Here is a 25,202-nt window from a genome sequence, read left to right on the forward strand (position 1 = left end):
TGTAAAAGTATAAAGGAAAGTCTTTGTAATGGGAAGATTGACAATAGCTCTACTGTATTAATGTTGTATTGGCTTAGATAGAACACCCAGATCATCTATTCAGCCATGTGAAATAACTTCTGAAAACTCCTCTTTCCTCTAAAGGTTTTTGATTTATTTAGAATGAAGTATTTAAGAATATTAAATACAACCCCCCCTCCCCCGAAAAGTCCTCCCTTCCTCGCCAAGAAGTATGTCCCTTCAGATACATTCACCAGGTTTTTTCTTTTTTCACATTGGAAAGGTGTGGTTATTTCATGCTTTTTCTGATACTTTATCATGGATAGTGAGAATTTGAAATAATGTTACTTCATATTCTAGAGCACATGTACTTTTATTGAGAGATGATCTTACACATAGAGGAGTAAGTGGCTACCTTTTGAGGTCGTGTAATTTGAAAGCCAGGAAGACAACTCCCGCCCTTTAGGCTTTAGGGCCTGAAATTATATCAGGAAGAGATGACTTCATTTAATATATCTCAGCAGTTACCTCCTATATTTTCCATCTCCTATGTTTTCCCTTGTTTGGTCTCCTTACAAAAATATTTTCATTACTTTTTATTGAGATATAACACACACATAGTAAAGTGCACAAATAATAGCTTGATGACTTTTCAAAGGATCAATGTAACCAGATCAGGAAATGGAACATGACCAGCACCTCATGTTCTCTTTTCAGTCACTAGATTTTCCCAAAGAGAACCATTACCAGTCTCTTGACTTTTAATAGGTTAGTTCTGCCTGATTTTGAACTTTTATATGGCATATAATCTTTTGCTCAGCATAATTGTGAGATTCATCCATGTTGTATGTAGTAGTTCATTTATTATAATAAACATATCCTTTGGTGAACATACATGTGTATTTCTCTGAGGTATGTATTTAGGAGTGGAATTAATTGCTGGGTTGTAGGTTATATTCAGCTTTAGCAGAATATTGCCTAATCATTTTCCGAATATTTGTGTCAATTACATCCTTACTAGCAATGTGAGGTTTTTGCTCCCTATCCTTGCCCAAAGTGATATTATCCATCTTAATTTTAGCCATTCTGGTGGGATAGTGGTATTTAATTTATACTTCCTCATAGACTATTCTAGTTAGGCACCTTTTCAAGTGTTGGCTGTTTAAATATTCTTTTTTATGAAGTGCTTCTTCTGGAAAAACATGCCAATTAATGCCGATTAAGAATACACAAATCCTGTGCAAGCATTTAAGACTTTCTAAAAAAGTTTATGGGACATATTTGATCTAACTTGATAGTTAAGAAGTCCTTTTTCATGCTTTCTGCTTTTGACTATTCAAGGATAACGTGTGGCGTTGATGGTCTGTTGAATTCCAGTTTAGTAAAGAATTTTTTTGAGTTTTCATGCCTGTATTACCTTTTTTTTATTTCTCTCTTCTCCCCTTCCTTAAATAAGAGAAAATTATTTAACCTTTTCTCAATAACTTAGGGTTATCATGAGAAACTCAATTATTATGCTAGACTTACCTTTCAGGAGCTGGCTGGGACATAAAGCCCAACTGCTCTTACTCTAAATGGTCCCTAGCGACATGGCCTACATCGTATACTAAAGTGATCCAGTGCTTTCATGTCTTTAGAGTCAGATGTAGACTTTCTCTTCCTGTTCCAGATAGAACCAACTGTATGACTTTAGGCAAGTTACTTAATGGTTTCTAGCATCAGTTTCTCTGAAAAATTGGGATAATGTCTACTTCATGGGACTCTTTTGCGTTTTGTTAAGGTTAAGAAAGAATGTATAGTCAAACTGGTGATATGGTGCTTGGCACACTGACCTTGTAATAACAGGGGGCCAGGTACTGTAGAGGCTAGGTACACTAGTAGAGATCCCTGCCTTTGAGGAGCTCACATTCTGGAGGGGAAGACTGGCAAGTGCCAAGTGCCACAAGAAAGTTAACTACTCACAGGTTCCTGTGGGAGTACAGAGGAGGAGCCGTCAGCCGCTAGGACATTTATGGCTTTGCCTCTCTTGTGATTATACCAGTAGTAAAAATGAACAAAATGGTTTTTATTCTGTTTTTATAAAGCATGATTCATATTAGGTGAGAAAATGAATCACTTTTTCCAAATGAATCTTAAGCTATGCTTTCTGGTCTTTGCCTTAAATTTAATATTTCTTTTTTTTTTGAGACAGAGTCTCACTTTGTTGCCCAGGCTAGAGTGAGTGCCGTGGCGTCAGCCTAGCTCACAGCAACCTCAAACTCCTGGGCTCGAGTGATCCTTCTGCCTCAGCCTCCCCGGTAGCTGGGACTACAGGCATGCGCCACCATGCCCGGCTAATTTTTTATATATATATCAGTTGGCCAATTAATTTCTTTGTATTTATAGTAGAGACGGGGTCTCACTCTTGCTCAGGCTGGTTTTGAACTCCTGACCTTGAGCAATCCGCCCGCCTCGGCCTCCCAAGAGCTAGGATTACAGGCGTGAGCCACAGCGCCCGGCCTAAATTTAATATTTCTGACCCTAAATGATTAGGTTTTCTTTCAGTAAAGTGCCAGGAATAGGATGTTTTTTCTTTGTTTATTCATCAAATATTCGAGTGTTTACTGTGTCTCCAGGGTACTATACTATCTACTTGTGAAAGCAACAGCTAACAGACCCACCCTCACAGTGGGTGGCAGGCAGAGAAGCCTGACAGTTAAGGGAAGATCAGGGAAGGCTTCTCTGAGGAAGAGATGTTTGAACTGAAACCTGGTGGTCAGAGAAACGTTAACCAGGAAAAGGATGGGTGTGGGTAGAGGGAGGGAACAGCTCTAGCCAGAGGCCTCAACTTCCTCATTTCAAAACTGGAGTTGGGCTAGCCAAGTTCAAACTGTGCCTTTAAGTTCTTACATTCCTAGGATATGTAAACTAGAGGACACCTCATTTTGTCTCTCTGTTGTGTCTAGCTTCCTCATTTGTACTATAGTCCATGTTAAATTAAATCAAGTATAATGTTCAGCATTATAAATTAGTAAATGGTCCACAAATGATTGCTGTTGTTCATACACGGTTGGGTTGTGAAGGAGACTCAGACCAAGGAATGCAGGCACATCCTCAAGCTCCAGGACTACTTGAGGGCTTTTCCCCATAATTACTGGCTGCCAGTTTCTCAAAGTCCTAGATGTAGCGTTCGATGAACTGGAAAAGGCCAGTTCCTGCCTAGCTAATCTGTAATGAATGCTTCATTCTTGTCATAATAGTCTACCCTTTGCTGTCATGTTTAGTCACTTATTTGTGTGGTGATGGAGCAGCAAGAGCAAGTTTGAGTTCTGTTAAGTCTCTCCAATCCCTTTCTCCTGGACAGTAGGGCATAGGCACAGGGGAGAGTTCTCTCTTCCTGTGACATTCTCTTAAGATATCTTGTTCTAAATTCTGTCTTCTGTGATTTGTAGGGAGAAAAACAAAACAAAACAAATACACAAAAATGAACATGAGACAAATTCTAGAGACCTAGATTTAAATTCTGATACCATTTTTACTAAGTGACCTTAGACAAGAAGACTCAGCTTCTGTGTTTTATTGATTCTAAGATCCAAAATTTTTCCATTTGACATCCCTGAAATATGTGCATCTTAAAATGAATTCTGTTTTTTGTTTAGTCATATATATATAATAATGATGCATCTTAACAATTGCTGATATCTTGTATGTGATGAGATAAGGTATTTCCTCTTAACTAGTGAGGTTGACAATAACAACCTCATCATGTCTTATTTACTTCATGTGAACTTATTGGTATTAACAGGGTTACTTTATTCAACAGATAAGATACTTCTACGTGTTAGAATAGGCATTCTTCTGTGTTCTTTTCATGTATTATTTGACTTTATGTAGTACCTGTCACTAATAAGTATTAAAATGGTAGCTATTATTTTAATTAGTTGTTATTACCATTCTGCTCAAGCTTCATAAAAACCCTTGAGGAGATAGTTGTCCCAGTTTTTATATTAATAGCTGAAGCTTCTAACACATAGCAGGGATTATTTCATTCATCAATGTGGCTTAATCTTAGCACTCTCCCTTCAACCACACTGCCTTTCAGCTCTCTTCATTTGGCAGAGCAAGGGCCAAAGTTAACCCTTTGCACTTGGATGTCGAGTGTGGATAATGTTGAGTGGATAATGAGAAAAAAGCAAGCGAGTGCAAAGGGTTAAAGCCATTCCACAAGCAGTGGTTCTGTCGGGTTTATTGTCTGCTGCTCTTCCTAAGCCTATCGACATTTCTAGTGATTACTCCCATGTCTGAATAGCTTAGTGGTTCCGATGATTGGTCAGACTTTGTGCTCAGATACTTCAAGCCAGTAACCTCTGCCAGTGGATTAGCAGTACATTTCAAGTTCATGCAGTTTTTAAGCCTTTCCCAGCTTTTTCTTTCCACTGTACCTGCCTACTCAAGTCTCCTCTGTGTGTGCACGCGAGTTCATGGTCAGCCAGGGACGTGTGGATCATCAAGACCCTCTTTGGACTCTCCTGTGTGGATACATGGATTGCTTATCAAGGCCCTCTATAGCTATCTTATTTTTTCTAGATCTTCCTATTAAATTTCTGGCTAGTTTTCCAGCCCATTGCTTGCCCCAACCAGGACTGTAACCTCCAGCTAGCTGAGCTGCTGGAGGTTACAGCCCCGTTTATTTGCTGGTGAGATCACTAGTGTTATTGACAGGATTGCTGGGTTTGAGGTTTTTCCATACTCCATTCCAAATCAAGACAGTCCTCCCCAGTAGTGAAGCTGCAGGTTTTTACAACTGAACTCCTTCTCACAACAGAACAACTTTGCAGGCTGAATGGAGGTTGAGGATAAAAGCAGCCCAAGGCAAGGATGCCACACACTCCCTGGTTCTTACCTGAAGTCAGTGGTTTTTCAGAATAACTGCTTCTCAATTTGATGTATGTTTTTGTTTGATTTCCAGAGTCCTGAAATAGTTGTTTTTGACAGTTTTGTCTGGTTTTATTGTTGCTTTTTTGGGAATAATTTGTCGAGCAATTCATTATGCCATGTCAGAAGCCCCACCCCTCCTTTAGATTACTCTTATAGTTACCACTTCCGGGTTATTCATTCCTTCTTACAGCACAAATGTTCTATCTAGGTTCACTTTCCACGTGCCTAAATTTTTTTAAATGAGCATATGCTAGTGTCACACTCACAATTTTCTTGTCTGAAATGTGTGTATTTTACTTTGATTTGTGAAGAATATTTTCATTGGCTAGAATTCTAGATTGTCAGTTATTTGGTTTTTTTTTTCGGGATATTGAGAGTAAAATTCCAGTGCCTTCTGGCTTCCATTTTGCCATTGAAAAGTCAGTGGTTAGTCTGTGATTCCTTTGAAGGTAAGCTTACTTAGGCAGATCTTAGGATCATTATCTTTGCTTTGGTATTCTATAGTTCACTTTTTTTTTTTTTTTTTGAGACAGAGTCTCACTTTGTTGTCCAGGCTAGAGTGAGTGCTGTGGCGTCAGCCTAGCTCACAGCAACCTCAAACTCCTGGGCTCAAGCAATCCTCCTGCCTCAGCCTCCCGAGTAGCTGGGACTACAGGCATGCGCCACCATGCCCGGCTAATTTTCTATATATATATCAGTTGGCCAATTAATTTCTTTCTATTTATAGTAGAGACGGGGTCTCGCTCTTGCTCAGGCTGGTTTTGAACTCCTGATCTTGAGCAATCCGCCCGCCTCGGCCTCCCAAGAGCTAGGATTACAGGCGTGAGCCACAGCGCCCGGCCTTATAGTTCACTTTTATGTGTCCTAATACAGTTTTACTTTTATTTATCTTGCTTGTGACCTGTTGGGTATTGAACCTATGAATTAGTTTTTTGTTGATGTTGTTGTTATTTCTAGAGACAGAGTCTTGCTCTATTGCCCAGGTGGGGGAATATATTGGCACGATCATAGTTCGCTATAGCTTTGAACTCCTGGGCTCAAGTGATCCTCCTACCTTGGCCTCCCAGAGTGCTGGGATTACAGGTGGGAGCCACTGCACCAGCCTATCCTTCTAGTCTTTGATAGTTTTTTTTTGCTATTTGGTATGACAAGATGTTCCAAGTTTATCTTGTACATTTCTGATCTAGTTTTGGCATTAGGTATTTCCTCAATGAGTCCTGGTTTTTTGTTTTTTTTTTAGTAAAAATGGTTCATAGATACCCATTGCGGGCACTAAAGGGTGCTTATTGGTATTACTGTTAGGTTGGTCACACACTTATTTTAGTGGCTTCATGTCTTATACAGAGTAAAGTATTACAAGTATAGCAATGCATAAAAGATCCTTCATTTCAATCCCTTGTTTCTCTCTCCAGTTTTGTGTCCTGCCACTATTATGTGCTCTAGCAGTTGTTTTTAGTTCCCTGACCATTCCTTGGCATTTCATACCTCTGAGTTCCTTTTTGCTTGAAATTCCGTATTTTAACCTGGCAAAATCCTACTTGTCCACTAAAAGCCAAATGTCACAGCCTCTGTGATGTCTTCCCCTGATCCTTCAGTTTATTATTCCTTCCTGTGCTACTGTGTAACTTTTTGCATAATTCTGTTATTGAACTTTTCATGAAACAATGCAATTATTTAAATGTTTGAATCCAACAGTAAGTTGAAAGCTGTTTGAGGGCTTTGTTTATGTGTTGGCTCTTAATAATCATGTATTAAGTATTGAATAAATGAATGAATTACCATATGAAGCCATGCCAATGAGAGATGGGAATGTATGCTTCTTCTAATGATTGTAATAAGTAAACAGAGAAATTCAGAAGTACCATTACCACCCCTTTTGTGTTAATTAGAATGTCTTCTTTGTTCACTTAAGTTTGCAATTTAATTTATTTATAAGGTCTTTTGTTTTTTTTTTTTTTTACCTGAAATAACTGTAAACAAGTTAGTCTTCCTAAAGCATGTTTTCATTATCATCAACAGAATCCAACGTGGCGGAGTCTCGATTTTGGAATAATGCCAGACCATCTTGATACATCTGTGTCTTGTTTTGTGGTGAAGATATGGGGCGGAAAGGAGAATGCCTACCAGCTGTTGATTGAATGGAAAGTTTGTTTGGATGGGCTGAAATACTTGGGTCAGCAGGTAATTTTTAGACTGTGGTTTCAAGTAGTCGTCATCTCCAAATTAACCTGTCTAACCTTTCTTTTGATTCTTCTGACTCTGTATTTCCTATTATGAAGAGAAACTTTTATGACTGTTTACTTATGTTACTAAGAGAGACCTTTATGAATGTTTGCTTATGTCATGTTACTTATGTTGTTGTGTTTGAGTCGTTGCCCAGTTTAAAAAATAACTTTAACTGAAGACATTTATGAAGAAGTAACCTAAGCTGCTAATATAAGTGGATTTATGTGTGTGTGTGTGTGTGTGAACGAATATGCTTTCTCACAGCATTCTGCTTTTTCTGTCATATTGGATGTCCTCCCTTAGAATCTGAAAATTAAGTTGAAATAAAGAATATACCATCAAACACTTCCTTTTTGACCAGTAGAGTTGGATTATTCTAGGAATAAGAAGAACTACCTTTTGTTGAGCACAGGATGACACATGCCTGGCTTATATACTGCTTGCTACCTATTCTCTGCCTTTGCTGTACTCATGCCTGGTGTAGCTAATTGATCACGGTGCTCTTCTAGCTGAGCTCAGAAGTAGCTCTATAATCCTTACTAACATAGCAATGCAGGACACAAGTAGCAATCTATCAGAATGGTGAATGTAAAGAAACCTATTTGTCATCATAGTGATAATTAATGTTTATAGCAGCCTTGTGAAGGTTGATATTATTGCCCTTATTTTCCAGATGGGAAAATTGAGCCTCAGAGAGTTTAGGTAACTACTCAAGATTACACGGTTAGATAGACCTAAGATTTAAATTTAGGCCTGGCTGATTTAAAAATTCATTCTCTTTGTGCTGTATAACACTGGTATAAACATGTTGTCCTTGGTAACCCTCCACTCTACGTTGGAATGAAGGCCATTTCTATTTTGTGATACCTATGGTACTACTATTAACAATAACCCTAAAATGTTAGTCATAGATTATCTACAGACATCCTTAATTTTTTAAAATGTTTAGTCACTATATACTTTCTGGTATGTTTCTTTTTAAAGAAAAAATTCATTAATTTATCTATCTATCTATCTATCTATTTATTTATTTTGAGACAGAGTCTTGCTTTGTTGCCCAGGCTAGAGTGAGTGCTGTGGTGTCAGCCTAGCTCACAGCAACCTCAAACTCCTGGGCTCAAGCAATCCTGTTGCCTCAGCCTCCCAAGTAGCTGGGACTATAGGCATGTGCCACCATGCCCAGCTAATTTTTTCTAGATATATTAGTTGGCCAATTAATTTCTTTCTATTTTTAGTAGAGATGGGGTCTCGCTTTTGCTCAGGCTGGTTTCAAACTCCTGACCTCGAGCAATCCGCCCACCTCGGCCTCCCAGAGTGCTAGGATTGCAGGCGTGAGCCACTGCACCTGGCCCTAAAGAAACAATTTAATTCTGCATTTTTTTCAGATTGAAAAAAATCTCTGCCCTCATTTTGATGACTATACTTTTATTTTTTAATTTTTTTAACTGTAGTCACCATGTTGTATAGTAGGTCTCTTAAACTTATTCTTCTTTTCTAACTGAAATTTTATATCCTTTGACCAACACCTTCCCAAGCCTCTTCCCGTCCACCAAGGTCTTGGTAACTACCATTCTGTTCTCTACTTCTGTGAGTTTAACTGTTATAGATTCTACATACAAGTGAGACCATGCTCTTACCATATTTTTATTTATTTTGTGTCCTCCTATAGTGAGCAGAACAACATGTAATATATATGTTCCTTAACTAAATTCTAACCTCCTACAATTTTCAAATCTTGTTTTTATCTTTTTATTTTTCTTCTGTTTTAGGGTTGGTCTTAATTAAAACTTAAAAAATCATGACTTTTTGTTTAAGGCTTTTCTTCTCTCTCGGTACTGGATACTTGTTGCCTTTAGACTGGCTAACTAGATCCCTGCACTCGGAGGCACATGTCCTGTGTATCCTCTCACATGCTATAGTTGGCTCTCTGTGGCTAGACTATGATATTAAGTACTTGTTTATTTTTCATCTGAAAGTATCTACATTTCATGGAAGATGGTGCTTCTTAACACTGTGGTTGCAGGGCTATAGGCCTGTAGGGGAGTTTTTTGGCCAGGGAAGATGGCCTTCATCATGTGTTTCAACTCCCACATTCCTTATTTAGTGGTCTTCTTGACATATCCAACCATGCTTATGTCTAACCTGCCCTAATTTCAGAGAGTTGGCATTTAGGTGTCTTCTTACAAAGTTAGTTATGTTGGTGTAACAGAAAACAAAAGAAAAGAGAAAATCTTTTATTTATTTTTTTCAGCCAATTAGAAACTTAGTATCATTGTAGAAGGTCAAACTTAAGTTTGGAATAGGTATAACAAGTAACATAAGTAGTAAAAATTAGATCAGGCCAGCCCTGGAGGCTTGTGCCTGTATTCTTAGCACTTTGGGGCTAAGGAGGGAGGATCACTTGAGGCCAGGAGTTTGAGATTAGGCTGGGCAACGTAGCAAGATACTGTCTTTATAAAAATTAAAAGTAAAATTAGCTAGGTGTGGTAGTGCACACCTGTAGTCCTAGCTACTTGGGAGGCTGAAGCAGGAGGATCACTTGAGCCCAGGAGTTCGAAGCTGTAGTGAGCTGTGATCACACCATCACACTCCAGCCTGAGTGATAGTGTGAGACCCTGTCTCTTAAAAAAATAGAACAAATAAAATTATAATTTTTTTTAATTAATTTTTTTGTAGAAACGGGTTCTTGCTATGTTGCCCAGTTGTGGTCTCGAACTTCTGGCCTCAAGCGATCCTCCTGCCTCTGCCTCAGAATTACATATTTTTAGAGGAAAATGAGACTAAGGTATTTTAGGATAATAGCCAGAATTAGTTAGTTTCATTGATTGATCATATGCTTTTACCAGGCATTATACTTAATGTTAAGGATCCGGAGATGCATAAGACAAGATTCTTAGACCTAATAAACTGATGATTGATGAGTACCTTCACAGAGAGGAATGAGAGTACATGGAAGAGGTAGACTAGCCTGGACAGAGTCATGGAGAACTGACTTCTGAATAAAGATTTTTTTTTTTTAAAGTTAGCTTTATTGAGGTATAATTTACAATAGAATTCACCTTTTTGAAGTATACAGTTCAGTGAAGTATACAGTATAGTATATTTGACAAATATATAGAGTTGAGTAACCAACGCCATAAAAAATAAAGCTGCTATAAATATTTAAATAATGGTCTTTGTGTTGACATATGCTGTCATTCATTTCTTTTTGGTAAATGCCCAGGAATGGAATTGCTGGGTCTAATGTTCAATGTATGTTGAAATTTTTGTTTTTTTGAGACAGAGTCTCACTTTGTTGTCCAGGCTAGAGTGAGTGCCGTGGCATCAGCCTAGCTCACAGCAACCTCAAACTCCTGGGCTCAAGCAATCCTGCTGCCTCAGCCTCCCGAGTAGCTGTGACTACAGGCATGCACCACCATGCCCGGCTAATTTTTTTCTATATACATTAGTTGGCCAATTAATTTCTTTCTATTTATAGTAGAGACGAGGTCTTGCTCTTGCTCAGGCTGGTTTTGAACTCCTGACCTCGAGCAATCCGCCTGCCTCAGCCTCCCAGAGTGCTAGGATTACAGGCGTGAGCCACCGCGCCCGGCTGTATGTTGAAATTTATAAGAAACTTCAAACAGTTTTCCAAAGTTACTGTAAAATTCTGCATTCTCATCAGCAATGTGTAACAGTTTTGTTTGTTTTACATCTTTGCTAGCACTTGTTATTTTCAGCCAGTCTAATGGGTTTAAAGTGATTTTTAATTTGAATTTCCCTAATGACAAAGTTAAATTGAGCCTTGTAAAAAATATGTCTATTTAAGATCATCTCTCTCCCTCTCCTGTGAAATGTTTGTACAGATCTTTTGCCCATTTTTTATTGAGTTGCTTGAATTACTATTATTGATTGTAAAAGTTCTTTATGTATTCTAGATATAAGTCAGTCCTTTATAAGATATGTATTTTCCAAATATTTTCTGCCAGTCTGTGGATTTTCATTTTCTTAACAATGTCAAAGGACAGAAATTTTTTTAATGTTGGTGAAATACACTATATCAGTGTTTTCTATTGTGTTTCATGCTTTTTGTGTTTTGTCCAAGGTATCTTTGCTTAACCCAAGGTCACAAAGATTTTCTCCTATGTTTTTTGGAAGTTTTCTTCAAGAAGTTTTCTAGTTTTTAGACTTTACATTTTCATCTATGATCTGTTTGAATTTTTAATATAAAGAACAAGGTTCATTGTTTTGCAGATGGATGAACAGTTGTTCCTGTGCTCTTTGTTACAAAAGCTCTTATTTCTGCATTGAATTACTTTGTCATCTTTGTTGGAAATCAGTAGTTGAAAATCATTTGTGTGAGTCTGTTTTTGGACTGTCTGTTCTATTTCATATTATCCCAATGCCAACAACACATTATCTTAATTACTATAGTTTTATAGTGTGTCTTGAATTCAGGTAACATGAGCCCCCAGCTTTGTGCTTTTTTCAGAATTTTTCTAGCTATTCTGGATCTTTTGCCTTTCCGTATATACCCTAGAATCAGATTATCAATTTCTACAAAAATCCTGTTGGTATTTTGATAGATGTTGAGTCTAAGAAAATTTGGGGAGAATTGACATCTTAATAGTATTGAGTCTTTCAATTTATATACAAAATATATCTATTTATGAAAATCTCCTTTGGTTTCACACATTAATGTTTTATAGTTTTTAGCATATAATAATCTTGTACATATTTTATTAGGATTCCATATTTTTATGCTAATTTCAATGGTACTCTTTTTAAAAAAAATTTCTATTTCTAATTTTTTTGCCAGTATATAGAAATATATGTCTTATAAAATAGGCTGGAAAGTTTAATTTTCTGGAGAAATTTATGTAGAGTTGTTATTAATTATTCTACAAATGTTTGACAGAATTCTTTGGTGAAGCCATCTGGGGATTAAGATTTCTTTGTGGGAAAGTCTAAAAGATTGATTTCAATTACTTTATTAGATATGGAACCATTCAAGTTATCTGTGTCTTCTTAAGTGAGCTTTGATAATTTGTCTTCCATTAGAAGTTATCTAATTCTTCTGAGATTTCAAATTTATTGTTATAAAGTTTTCCATAATTAAAGTTTTCCATAATATTACTATATCCTTTTTTTTTCTTTTTTTTTTATAATTTTTTTCTTTTTTCTTTTTGCTCTGTCAGTAAAGGTCTGCTGTAACTATATCTTTTTAATGTATTTTGGATCTTTCCTCTTTCATTCTTGCTATTGATATTTTTAGTCTTCTCTCTTTTGATTACTCTATCTATAGAGTTATCAATTTTATTAGCTTTTCAAAAACTAGTATTTGGTTTCATTGATAATGTTGATTAATTTTTTCATTTCCATTGGTTTCTATTTTTATCTTTATTATTTTCTTCGTTTTGCTTGTTTGGGTTTAATTTGCTCTTCTTTGCAAGTTTCTTAAGGTGGGAACCTGGATTAATGATTTGTAATTTTTCTTCTTTTCTAAAATAAGCATTTTATATATGTATTTATATATTTTTATCTAAGCATTACTTTAGCTGTATCTCACAATTTTTTTTTTTTGAGACAGTGTCTCACTCTGTTGCCCTGGCTAAAGTGCCGTGGCACAGGCATGAGCCACTGCACCCGGCTGGATTTTAATAGTTTTAACTTTTTTAGATTTATTTTTTGGCCCAAAATATGTGGTCTTCTTTGGTTGACTGTTTCATGTACATGTGATGTTTATTCTGCTATCATTGAATGGAATGTTTTACAAATATCAGTTATTAAGTTGGTCATGAGTGAATTTTGAATGATACATTGGAATTAGCCAGAGAAGAAAAGATGAGAATAGGCACAGAAGTATAACATAACATAGTATGATCTAATCCCTTCATTTTTAGTTGAGGAAACTAGGGAACTGAGTGATGATGGTGGAAATTCTTATGCTTAGTTTAAGTGGTTAGAACTTTGTATTAATAACAACAGCAATTGTATACCCCTGTAGCGTGTGGGTATCTTTTTACACGTTCACAATGACCTGCTATGTTTTGAAGATCATGTGAGCAAGTATTATTATTTTCTTCAGTATTTAAAGGAGAAAACAGAAATTCAGAGAGATTAAGTAATTATACTGATGATCACACAGTGATTGGTGAATGTAGGCTGTATCCTTGTACCGTGGCTCAGATTGTATTTATTATTCATTTCACTAACTTTAAATCAGCTGTCTTTAAAAGCATGCTGCTTTTCATAAAGATATCAAAATAGGAGGCAGTGGTTAGATGAATAGAGTTCTGTATTCTGTAGGTTGCATATTAGAATTCTAACACAATTATTGTTGGGCCAGTAACCTGTAAGTACTGAGTAAAGTATAATACATATCTCACTTCTTCTTAGCATTATTTAATAGTTCTAAAATGTATATGGTAGTGTACAATATAATATAGCCTGTTTTGTTAAGCACATTTTTCTTTTTCTTTCTTAGGAACAAAGGGATCTTTCTGAGCTTTATGGTTGCCTGATTTCTAATACATTATTAGATTTTTTTATCAGTATTTTTCATGTCTAACTTTCACTTCTAATTATCTGATTATTGCATTCCATCTTTTTGACACGTCTACACGATAGAGCAGGGACTGTTTTCTGTTTTTGGCTGATGAAAGAATTAAAGTATGTACCATTAATATTTCTTAAACTACTGTGTGTTGAGTAGAGTGATGGATAGCAGGGCTATAAAGATAAGTAAGTCAGAGTTCCCTCCTCTGAAGAGCTCCTTATGAAACAAAGTTGGAATTAGAATGCAGATCACTTACTTTTTAGACTGATATCTTTTTAAGTACTAGAACTATGTTGTCTCTTATTTTTCAACAAACTAATTTAATGCCCATCTTCATGAAGCTTATACTTTGGTTACTTTCATGTTAGATTCATTCCTGTACATACCCTACTGCCTCCCAATTTCTTTAATGCTATATACATATTATTTATTTTCTTAAAATTTAAAAAGTAATATATGTTCTTTGTGGAAAATTTGGAAAGTTTTGAAAAGCACAGAGAAGGGAATAAAAAATTACACATAATCCTCTGCCCATCTACAACTATTATTAACATTTTGGTGAATATGTATTTTATGTTTATAAAATTTCTGAAACTAATTTCATAATGCTTTCTCTTTCTAAGATGAAAAACTTCTTGAGATTGATTTATAGTTTGCATTATAGTAATAAATTTATGACTGCAAACTCATCTTTTGGTATTGTGTTCAGTTCAGTAGATGATGTAGGTAAAAAGGTAGTGTGTGATTAATTTTGCTTTAGTAATAGAAGTAGGAGAAACAGAAGTCAGGTGTAAATGTTCACAGGAATATTCTGCTGCTGGCTTTGTCTCTAGCTAGAGAAAGAAGAGAGCAAATATGCTGTTCTGGTAATGCTTATCTTTCCCACACTTCACAGAAGCATATTTTTATTTTTTAGCCTGTTTCTGATGAAGTAATTAAATCTATTCTTATATTTCACAATTAGGCACTTTATACTACTTTGAGTTATTTTAGATCTCAGTTCTTCAATTTTTTTTTTTTTTTTTTTTGAGTCAGAGTCTTACTCTGTTGCCTGGGCTAGAGTGAGTGCCATGGCGTCAGCCTAGCTCATAGCAACCTCAAACTCCTGGGCTCAAGCCATCTTCTGCCTCAGTCTCCCGAATAGCTAGGACTACAGCCATGTGCCACCATGCTCGGCTAATTTTTTCTATATATTTTTAGTTGTCTAGCTAATTTCTTTCTATTTTTTTTTTTTTGGTAGAGATGGGGTCTCACTTTTGCTCAGGCTGGTTTTGAACTCCTGAGCTCAAACGATCGCCCGCCTCGGCCTTCCAGAGTGCTAGGATTACAGGCGTGAGCCACTGCGCCTGGCCTCTGTTCTTCAGTTTTTAAAGTTATATTCCTCTTGCCTTTTAGGTGAAGTTTAATTTGGGGTGACACTGCCTGAAGCTTATATCATTTGAGACTGAGCGATATGCAGACAGTAATTAAGTAGATATTTAAGACTTTAGGGATTGGATATTATTATTATTACTATTTTTTTTTTGAGACAGAGTCTCACTTTGTTGCCCAGGCTAGAGTGAGTGCCGTGGCGTCAGCCTAGCTCACAGCAACCTCAAACTCCTGGGCTCAAGCGATCCTTCTGCCTCAGCCTCCCGAGTAGCTGGGACTACAGGCATGTGCCACCATGCCTGGCTAATTTTTTTGTATATATATTAGTTGGCCAATTAATTTCTTTCTATTTTATAGTAGAGACGGGGTCTCACTCTTGCTCAGGTTGGTTTCGAACTCCTGAACTCAAACGATCCGCCCGCCTCGGCCTCCCAGAGAGCTAGGATTACAGGCGTGAGCCACTGCGACTGGCCTGGATATTATTATTTTTAAACTGTCTTTTTGGCCGGGAGTGGTGGCTCATGCCTGTAATCCTAGCACTCTGGGAGGCTGAGGCAGGCGGATTGCTGGAGGTCAGGACTTCAAAACCAGCCTGAGTGAGACCCCGTCTCTACTAAAAATAGAAAGAAATTTAATTGACCAACTAAAAATATATATACAAAAAAATTAGCCGGGCATGGTGGCGCATGCCTGTAGTCCCAGCTACTCGGGAGGCTGAGGCAGGAGGATTGCTGGAGCCCAGGAGTTTGAGGTTGCTGTGAGCTAGGCTGATGCCACGGCACTCACTCTAGCCTGGGCAACAAAGGGAGACTCTGTCTCAAAATAAATAAATAAATAAATAAACTGTCATTTTGAAAATAGAAAATAATATTTATCTTGTGTGTTTTTTCTAGGGCTTCATATTTTTTAAACTACTCTCATAGACTTACTAAAGTATGTTTTCTTTGGGATCAGAGAATGTTTAGTATGCCTCTGAATCCCCTGTCCTTCAGGAATAGCTGTTCTATAACACCCTTAAGTGTTTGTGGAAAATGTGTGAATAATGGTGCCTTGTGTGTGATCTCACGTGATGGTTTTGTGAAGCCCTGACTAAAGCAGAAAATGCTCAGTTGATCACCTGGTCTTTTGAGCAGTGACTTGTTTTCTGCTAGTTGGTTTAGATGTAGTTAGCCTGTTTCTCAGCATTGAAGTAGTCCTGTTACAACTGTCATTCTCGCGTCCCATTAAAACGTGATGGGAATGAGAAGAACTAATAGTGTGTTTTCCCTCTCTCTTAGATTCATGCCCACAACCAAAATGAAATAATTTTTGGTCTGAATGATGGCTACTATGGTGCTCCACTTGAACATAAGGTAAGAGGATTCTCCTGCTGTTATGAGTATTGTTTAGTGCAGGTGTGCCTTGCGGGTGTACAGGGTAGATATAATCCTGGAATGTGCAGATAGAATCATGCTTTAAGTATCATTGTAAGTTTGTTGTTTAGTGTGGCTTAGTATGAATGCTTTTTAAAGTGAGAACTCATTTTGTAAGGCACATAACCACGCTGGTTTATCTTTTCTAAATCCAGATTATATTAATTTTTCTAAAGGAAAACCTGAACTAGCTGTTTTCTCTTATTCTAAATAATTCTTTGGGGATTAGGAAAGAATGGTGATTTTTATTAAATGCAATGCAGTTTTATTAAATGTTTCAGCTGTCTTTTATGACTTTCAATAAATTTAAGAAACCACTAGTCAAGTTATTTTATAGTCAGTACTGTCTCTATATCTAAAGGTAATTAGAGAAAAGAGAGAGAAGAAAATTCAAATTTACCAAGTACCTACTATCTATGATACTATGCCAGGTGATTCATGTTCTTTTTCCCATGTAATACAAGTCACAAACCAATGCACTAAGTTTTGTTGTCTCCATTTTATAGATAAGGAAACAGGTTGTGAGGGATGAACTTCATAGGATCATACATATAAAAAGCTGAGCTGAGATTTCAGGTTGCCTGCCTCTAACATCATGCCCTTTCTACTCTATTGTCGTGTTTTACCTATCAAATTCTGAAGCCTATACATGATTTGTTGTTAATGATCATGTTGCTTCATCATTCTTGGTTGTCTGAAATGCTTTTCTTAGAGTACTCCATTCAGTCACCATTTTATTGAGTACCTGCTGTATGTCGGCCACTGTACTCCAGTGCTAAGAATACAGTGGTGAGCAAATGAATATTTTCCTGCTGTCATGGGGTGTATGGAAGAGACAAATACTGATAAAGTGATCCAGCAGGTAAACATGTAAACACAAATGACAGTAAGTGCAAAAAAACACATAATGAGAACCTAACCTATTCAAGGGGCCCAAGAAAGGTTGTTTTGGGGACGTGACTTTGAAAGCTACACTCCAGATAAGGAATAGAAGTGAACTGTGTGAAGGGAGTGGGGACTGAATAAAGAGAGCAGTTTAGGCAAAGGTTAACCTGTTTGTTGGAGGGCCGTGAAGTGGAAAGGAACGTGATGAGCTTTAGGGATGGAAGGAAGGTCAGAGTGATGAGGGACAGGGATACCAGATGAGGTTGGAGAGCGAGGCAGAGACCACCACATACAGAACCTTTTAAAGTATTTTACCCAAAGAACAGGGGACTGTGTGGAAGGATTTTTAGCATGGCAGTGATATTGTCAAGTTTGTGTTTTAATCATTGCTCTCTGGTTGTAGTAAGGACTGATTATAGAAGAGGCAAGAATATATGTGGGAGAATAGTAAGGAGGATCTCGCAGTATATCAGGTAGCAGATGCAATACTTTGAAGCAGGATTATCATAGAACCAAGAGAAGACAGATTTAAGAAAATTTTTGGAGATAAAATCATTAAGACTTGGTGATAGTTTGAATTTAAAGTATAAGGAAAAAGGAGGTGTCAAGGATGACTTTTGGGTTTCTGGCTTGGCTGAAGTAACTAGATGGATAAAGGTGTCAGGCACTGAGAGAGCTCAGGAACACTGGAGGAAGACCAGGTTTGGCAGAGGCAGATGTGGGCTGAGATTTGATCGTATAGACTTTGCAATCCCTTCAAGACATCTATGTGTAGATGGTAAGTAGGCATTTGGATATAGGAGTCTGGAGTTAGGAGGAGAGAACTGGATTAGAAATATAAACGTAGAACCAAGGGCAAATAATCATTGAAATCACGAGTAGGGAGAAGATAGACTAGAAACAGGCACATATAGTAAGAATAGGAGGTGTTAAGTAACCAAGCCTTGAAGACATCTAGCTTTTAGAGGCTGAATAGAGAACAAGCATTGGAAAAAGTGACTGAGAAGGAGTGGTCAGAGGGAAAGAGAAAGAGTAAAGTTTCATGTAGAATTTCAGAAACCAAAGAAAGAGAGTTATTTTTTGTGTGGAAAGAAGTGGTTTGTTTTGGGGTTTTATTTTTTTATTTTATTTTTTTTTTTTTGAGACAGAGTCTCGCTTTGTTGTCCAGGCTAGAGTGAGTGCCGTGGCGTCAGCCTAGCTCACAGCCACCTCAAACTCCTGGGCTCGAGCGATCCTTCTGCCTCAGCCTCCCGAGTAGCTGGGACTACAGGCATGCGCCACCATCCCGGCTAATTTTTTATATACATATCAGTTGGCCAATTAATTTCTTTCTATTTATAGTAGAGACGGGGTCTCGCTCTTGCTCAGGCTGGTTTTGAACTCCTGACCTTGAGCAATCCACCTGCCTCGGCCTCCCAGAGAGCTAGGATTACAGGCGTGAGCCACCGTGCCCGGCCCTGGGGTTTTATTTTTTAAGGGGAGAGAGTGGTCAAATAAAGTGAAGACTGAAAATTGTCCATTAGATTTAGCAAAATGGAAGTTATTCAAGGTGACTTCTTTAAAACTCAGTTCAAACTCTGGTAGGCTTTTTTTCTTTCTTTATTTTAAAGCTCTTCTAAGTTCCTATAGTATATCAACCTCCTGTATAAAGCTTTGACATAAGACTTGCCACCTTGTAACTAGGCTTGCCTTTCTTCCTTTCTAGTCTGTAAGCTTTTTAAGGACAGATTTCCATATGTACTATTGAATGCCCAGTACCTACCATAGTTCTTGGGATATGGTATTTGCTTAGTAAAAATGTTTATGATTTAATGAGGGAACTGTGGGATAAGCTACTGCTGCTGTTTGTAATGTCCCATTTATAGGGTTAGCTATCCCAATCCTCGTGAAACATGAAGTTCCTCCTGAAACCGGTAATTAACTCACCATTTAGCACCATGCCTGGCACATAGTAATAATATTAATAGCTAGTATCTGTTGAGCATCATTGTGTATCAAACATTGTTTTAAGAGCTTTACATCTATTATTTTATTTATTATTTTTTGAGACAGAGTCTCACTGTGTTGCCCAAGCTAGAATGCCATGGCATCAGCCTAGCTCACATCAACCTCAAACTCCTGAGCTCAAGCAATTCTCCTGCCTCAGCCTCCCGAGTAGCTGAGACTACAGGCATGCGCCACATGCCTGGCTAATTTTTTCTATATGTATTTTTAGTTGTCCAGTTAATTTCTTTCTATATTTTTTAGTAGAGACGGGGTCTCACTCTTGCTCAGTCTGGTTTTGAACTCCTGACCTTGAGCGATCCACCCGCCTTGGCCTCCCAGAGTGCTATGATTACAGGCGTGAGCCACCGTACCCGGCCTACATCTATTATTGTATTTAATTCCTTAAGAACCCTATAGCCAGATGCGAGTAGTTGCTGAGGTTTCAGTAGGCCAATAACAGTCCTCCTTTTTCTCCTCCTAAGTTTGGAGCAAGTTTAGAAATCAGATTAAGTCATAGATAAATGGAGGTCAGAATGTTGGCTTTGTTAATAATGAATCTGATTGACAAATGCAACTTAATTTCTGTGACTAAAAGAGCTTGTTATGACTAAAAGGGTTTGCTCCCAAACTGAACCTCCCGCCTCCCAAAATAACAAAGCAAATGAAACTAAGGTCTTCCCCTTATAGAAACAAAGCCTGATCCTTCATGCCAAAAGCAGAATTTGTATGTGTGCTTTAGATAGGCTGTTTCTGATGGGAGGGAACCAGTTCTAGAAAGAAATGAGCCAGTTATGCCCAGTTCCATCTTTGAAGCTCAACAATCAGATAAGTTATCTGCTGGTCCTAGGGAGGAATGAGTGAAGGACACAGAGAAACTGGAAATTTTCCTTTTATGAACTTCTCCTCTGAGAAGCAGAGTAGAACATTTTTTGTTTTCCTCCTGTGTGGAAGCATGGGATGCAGAGTAAGCGTTTCACTCCAACACTAAAATAGCTAATATTTAGTGAGCACTTATGTACCAGGAACTATTTTAAATGCTCTACATATTTCACCTCATTTAAACCTTACTATTGTCCTTTCATAGAAGGGGACACTGACACGGAGAAGTTAACCTCGTAGAAGTTAAGGAACTTTCCTGAGATTACACAGCTACTAAGTAGCATAGCTGGAATTCAAAACCAGATGGATAGTGAATGTTTATTGAATATATGATCATAATAAGTGGTACAGTTTATTCTATAGTCCTTCAGTTAATGCGCTTTGTGAATTTATAAGTCCAGCTTATTATGCCCCTTTACCAACTTTCAAATGAACACCTAACATATAAAGGCTGAACCTTAAAAAGCATTTTTTGTTACTGCCTCTCTAAAGAAAGCCACAAGCAGGGTTTTCAGTCAAGATTGCACTGTAAGTGTACATTTTGAGACCCTCCTCAGCTTCCAACAAAAAGCAATGGTTGATGAAATCAGAGAAATTTAGAGTCACATCTTACTAAAACAAACACATACCAAGGTAAACATCTCTGGAACAGAAATGGACTAGAAATGCCAAGAAGTGGGCAGAAGTGGAAGCCTTAGGCCTGCTAAACCACCTGAAGTAGGCAGGATGATGGGCTCTTCAGGGCAAAATGAGCACTAGATGAGCTCTGAAAGCTGAGGGGGGCTCTCCCTGTTACAAAAGGGGCCTGAAACAGAGAAACTGCAGAACTTTAAGGATGATCTTAAAAGGGCAAATTTTAAAAGCTACCAGAGAGAAGGGAAGTATTACCTCCCGATTAAATTGATAGCAGACTTTTCATCAACAATAGTAGATGCCAGAAGAAATATATCTTCGAAGTACTATTAATCATTAATGTATAATTCTGTTTCTAGTAAACTTTTTAAGAGGATGAGAGATAGTTTTAAAGACACAAAGGTTAAGAATTTACCACCATAGACCTTTGCCCATACCAAATGATGCAAATAGAAAAGTAAACCCAAAGGGAGGATGTAGGATGTAAGAAAATAGCAAAGCGTATGAAATGGTTAAAACATCAGTGAATTTAAACTAACAAACAAAAACCAGTATTTGGTAAGTGTTGTGTGTTTTAAGTTAAAACAAACTAGGCTGTTCTTATTCAAAGTGTAGTCTGGACCAGTGCTAGTCCAAGAACTGTCTGTCACCAGTCTGTAGTAAGCTAAGTACAAAAAGTGGGAGTGAAAATTATAAAACTTTTATAGCAATTTGACATTATTGTGACTTTTTATTGTATTTACAAAAGTATCAGTTCACAATGTATTGAAGGAAAAAACCCCAAACAACTGGCCCTTCTCCACAAAGAGTTTGAGAAGCACTGATAACAGTAATAAGGTGCGAGTGGGTGTTTAATGGGTTAAGACTACTTGAGGTCACTGATTTGTTTGGGAGGAAGATGGAGATAGTAAACAACTCTAGAATTTGTTAGAAAAATTTGTGGCCAACTGTGCTTGTTAAAAATTTAAATATACCTGGTGAAGACTAGAAACAGAGAATACAGATTTCTAATTAGCAGAGGAAAAAAGGTATAGAAAGAATAGAAAGCTTTGTCAACTTGGTAGGAGACAAAAAAGGAAACAAAAAAGAAAACAAATGGTAAACAGAAACATTTAGTATGGGAGTAGCAATAAGTGCAAATATATTTGTAATCATAACAATTGTAAATGGATATCATGTCAATATGTTTGAAATATGTCATAAAACTTTTTAAAATGCTAAAGTAACAAGGCTTTTTTTTTTGGGGGGGGACACAGTCTCACTCTGTCACCCAGGCTAGAGTGCTATGGCATCATCACAGCTCACAGCAACATCAAACTCCTGGGCTCAAGTGATCCTCCTGCCTCAGCCTCCTGAGTAGCTGGGACTACAGGTGTGCACCATTGTGCCCAGCTAATTTTTTCTATTTTTTTTTAGTAGAAATGGGCTCTTGCCCTTGCTCAGGCTGGTCTCAAACTCCTGAGCTCAAATGATTCTCCTGCCTTGGCCTCCCAGAGTGCTAGAATTACAGGTGTGAGCTATTGCACCTGGCCAGCAAGGAGGATTTGAAAACAGGATTAAATGTTAAGAACGTGTGTTCTATACACAAGAGGAAAAGTTATACTCATGAAGCAATAACAAAGTATGTTTTAAAGTAGCTTTTAAATAGTGACTAAAATTTTTGTTGACCAATTTGGCATTCTTGTTTTTTGTATTAGCTGTGACCAGAAACACTTTTATTATTGCTTCTGCTCATTATGTTCATGAGCAGCAGCAGTCCTCCCTGTGTCCACATTCTCTTAAATTGTCATCAGCCACGATGGCTCTAAAAGCTGAAATTATTTTTTATTTGCCCAGAACATTTCCCTCTTTCTTTATCTGCTTCTTGAAAGGCTTTACTCATTCCTGTTGAGTTTTTAGGAACCTAAAACCTCTCCACTATCCACTGTAGTAAACCTCTCCTCTATATATGATAGTAGATCAGTAATTCATTCTTACGTCTAGGACTGTGTTTGGAAACTATTTAATATATTGAAAATCTTTGACTAAAACATACACACTGTGGATTTTAGTCCTATGTTTAGTAACCTTTGCTGGCATTATTAAGAAGTGATTTGTTTTTGTTAATTTTCTATAGTAAAATTTTATTCATTTGGCATACAAATATGACACTCTTAAGTATTTAAATATGTAAGTATTTAACAGCAGTGCAGACAAAAAAGGTAATTGAATAAGTGATGATGCAGATCTTTATCTTAGTAATAAGAGTGATTGATGATTTTGTTTTCTGTCAAAGAAAAATCAGGCACCTACTACAAGCCTATTACTAAACTAGATACTGTGGGATATAAAAATATTTTTAAGACACAGATTAACAAATGTATTTTTTTCATTGAGGAGATAAGATAGCATATATTTCAGAAGATCTTCAGTTTACAAATAGGTTTAGTTTGAGAATTGTTTTTGATGTTAGTTGTTTGGGTCTTGTAGATAATGCAGGTGAATTATAGAATAATCTAAGATAATTGAAAGGGCTCCTAAAGAAGAGGTTTTAATGTTTGGGGACTATGGAGAACCAAAGAGTAACACTTGTATAGCTTGAAGTTGGGGTGGATAGAGGTTGGTGAATAGGCTAGGTGGCCTAGAGGGATGTTTTTTAGGTAGGTTTAACCGATAGGATGGCAGCTGGGGAAAGGGAGGGAATAAAAGGCTGTTGGGCCAGTTCTTTACCCAATAAGCTGGAAACCTTTCATATCCCAGGTCAGGATTTTGCTTTTTTTTTTTTTTTTGAGACAGAATCTCACTCTGTCACGGGCTAGAGTGCCGTGGAGTCTGCCTAGCTCACAGCAACCTTAAACTTCTGGGCTCAGGCAATCCTCCTGCCTCAGCCTCCCAAGTAGCTGAGACTACAGGCACGTGCCACCATGCCCGGCTAATTTTTTCTATATATTTTTTGCTGGCCAATTAATTTCTTTCTATGTTTAGTAGAGACGGGTCTCGCTCTTGCTCAGGCTGGTTTCTAACTCCTGACCTTGAGCGATCTTCCTGCCTCGGCCTCCCAGAGTTCTAGGATTACAGGCATTAGGCACCATGCCTGGCCAGGATTTTGCTTTTAATATATATACATCTCTGCCCGAATTTCCTTTTGGTGACCATTCTTCTTTTTGGGGGACTGTTGACAGCTACTTCGGGTGAATGCATACTCCTAGTGGTTAAGAATATGGGTTTTAGAGTCTTATGTGGGTTTAATTCAGGCACTATTGGGAACTACTACTCCCATGGCTTTAAACCATATGGTAAGAGGTATTGCATTTCTAATACTTACTATTGTGTTAGCCTTGTATACGTAGCACAGTGCTTGGTGTGTAGTAGCTGCTTGATAAAATTTTGGTAATGAATACAGGTTAATGCTCACTGTGTTTAGTATTATTATAGCAATAATTGAGACTAAAAATCTTGAGGAGATGGTATTTCTCCCACCCTACTTTACCCTCAGTCTCAACTTTTGGTATTTATTTTTATGTAACTCATACTGGCATAATAACTATTGTGCTATTGACAGAGTGCAGTAGACTAGTAATTCATTTCATAGACTACAAACTATAGCAGCAATATCTTTAGAGTCCAGTAGATGGCAATGCTTTCTCATGTTAATGGGAAAAAATTATAGCAAGTATAGAAGAATCCAAGTCAAAAAGAAAATCTTTTTGAATAAAAGAAACTCTCAGAAGATTGAAATAGCAATTTGGTGATGATTTCACAAAAGTAACCATATAACTTGATTGTCTTAGATAGGCTGAGATTGAAATTTTAGGGACAACAGCAAGTTTCAGGATCTGTTTTGCGAGCCTATACAAATCAAATTTTCTTCTTTTATGTTTTTGAAATCATGGTACTTTTGAAAAGTAGAAAATCTGAAGTCTAATTCCAGATTTGTTCCAGTACTGTGTTTCTTAACCTATCTTAGTTTTAGGTTCCTCATCTCAAAAGTAAGAAAATCCTAATTAGCTGGATAATACTACAGGAGATATTAGAGTTATCTCTCCCAACATCCTATTTCATAGATGGAGAAACTGAGGCTCAAGGGTCCTCATGACCTGTTGAACTTGACATGACAAGTTAGTTCCATGCTATAAATATAACTTAAATACAGCTATAATTATATGTGTTTATATACATATACTTATTTTATATGTGTACATATACATGGACATAATTTTATAGCTCTTTACTCTTAAGGATTTATTGAAGAATAATTTCACTCAATCCTTATAACAATTTTGTTATAAGAGAGAAAGATAGTTCAACTATTATTAACATTATTTGCTTTATAAGAAAATTGAGGCTGGGCGCAGTGGCTCACGCCTGTAATCCTA

The 25,202-nt window shown here is 37.2% G+C and overlaps 1 protein-coding gene across 2 annotated transcripts in view; it reads left to right on the forward strand.

Moving 5' to 3' along the window:
• UVRAG (UV radiation resistance associated) overlaps positions 1–25,202 on the forward strand; it is a 275,388-nt gene that overhangs the window by 45,906 nt on the left and 204,280 nt on the right. For both annotated transcript variants that reach the window (XM_076002321.1, XM_012744895.3), the window contains exons 4-5: positions 6,937–7,098; positions 16,330–16,404. In XM_076002321.1, coding sequence (XP_075858436.1) covers positions 6,937–7,098; positions 16,330–16,404 — 237 coding nt within the window. The remainder of the gene's footprint in view (positions 1–6,936; positions 7,099–16,329; positions 16,405–25,202) is intronic.

This window comes from Microcebus murinus, chromosome 4, assembly GCF_040939455.1.
Source record: "Microcebus murinus isolate Inina chromosome 4, M.murinus_Inina_mat1.0, whole genome shotgun sequence".
Taxonomy (NCBI): Eukaryota; Metazoa; Chordata; class Mammalia; order Primates; family Cheirogaleidae; genus Microcebus; species Microcebus murinus.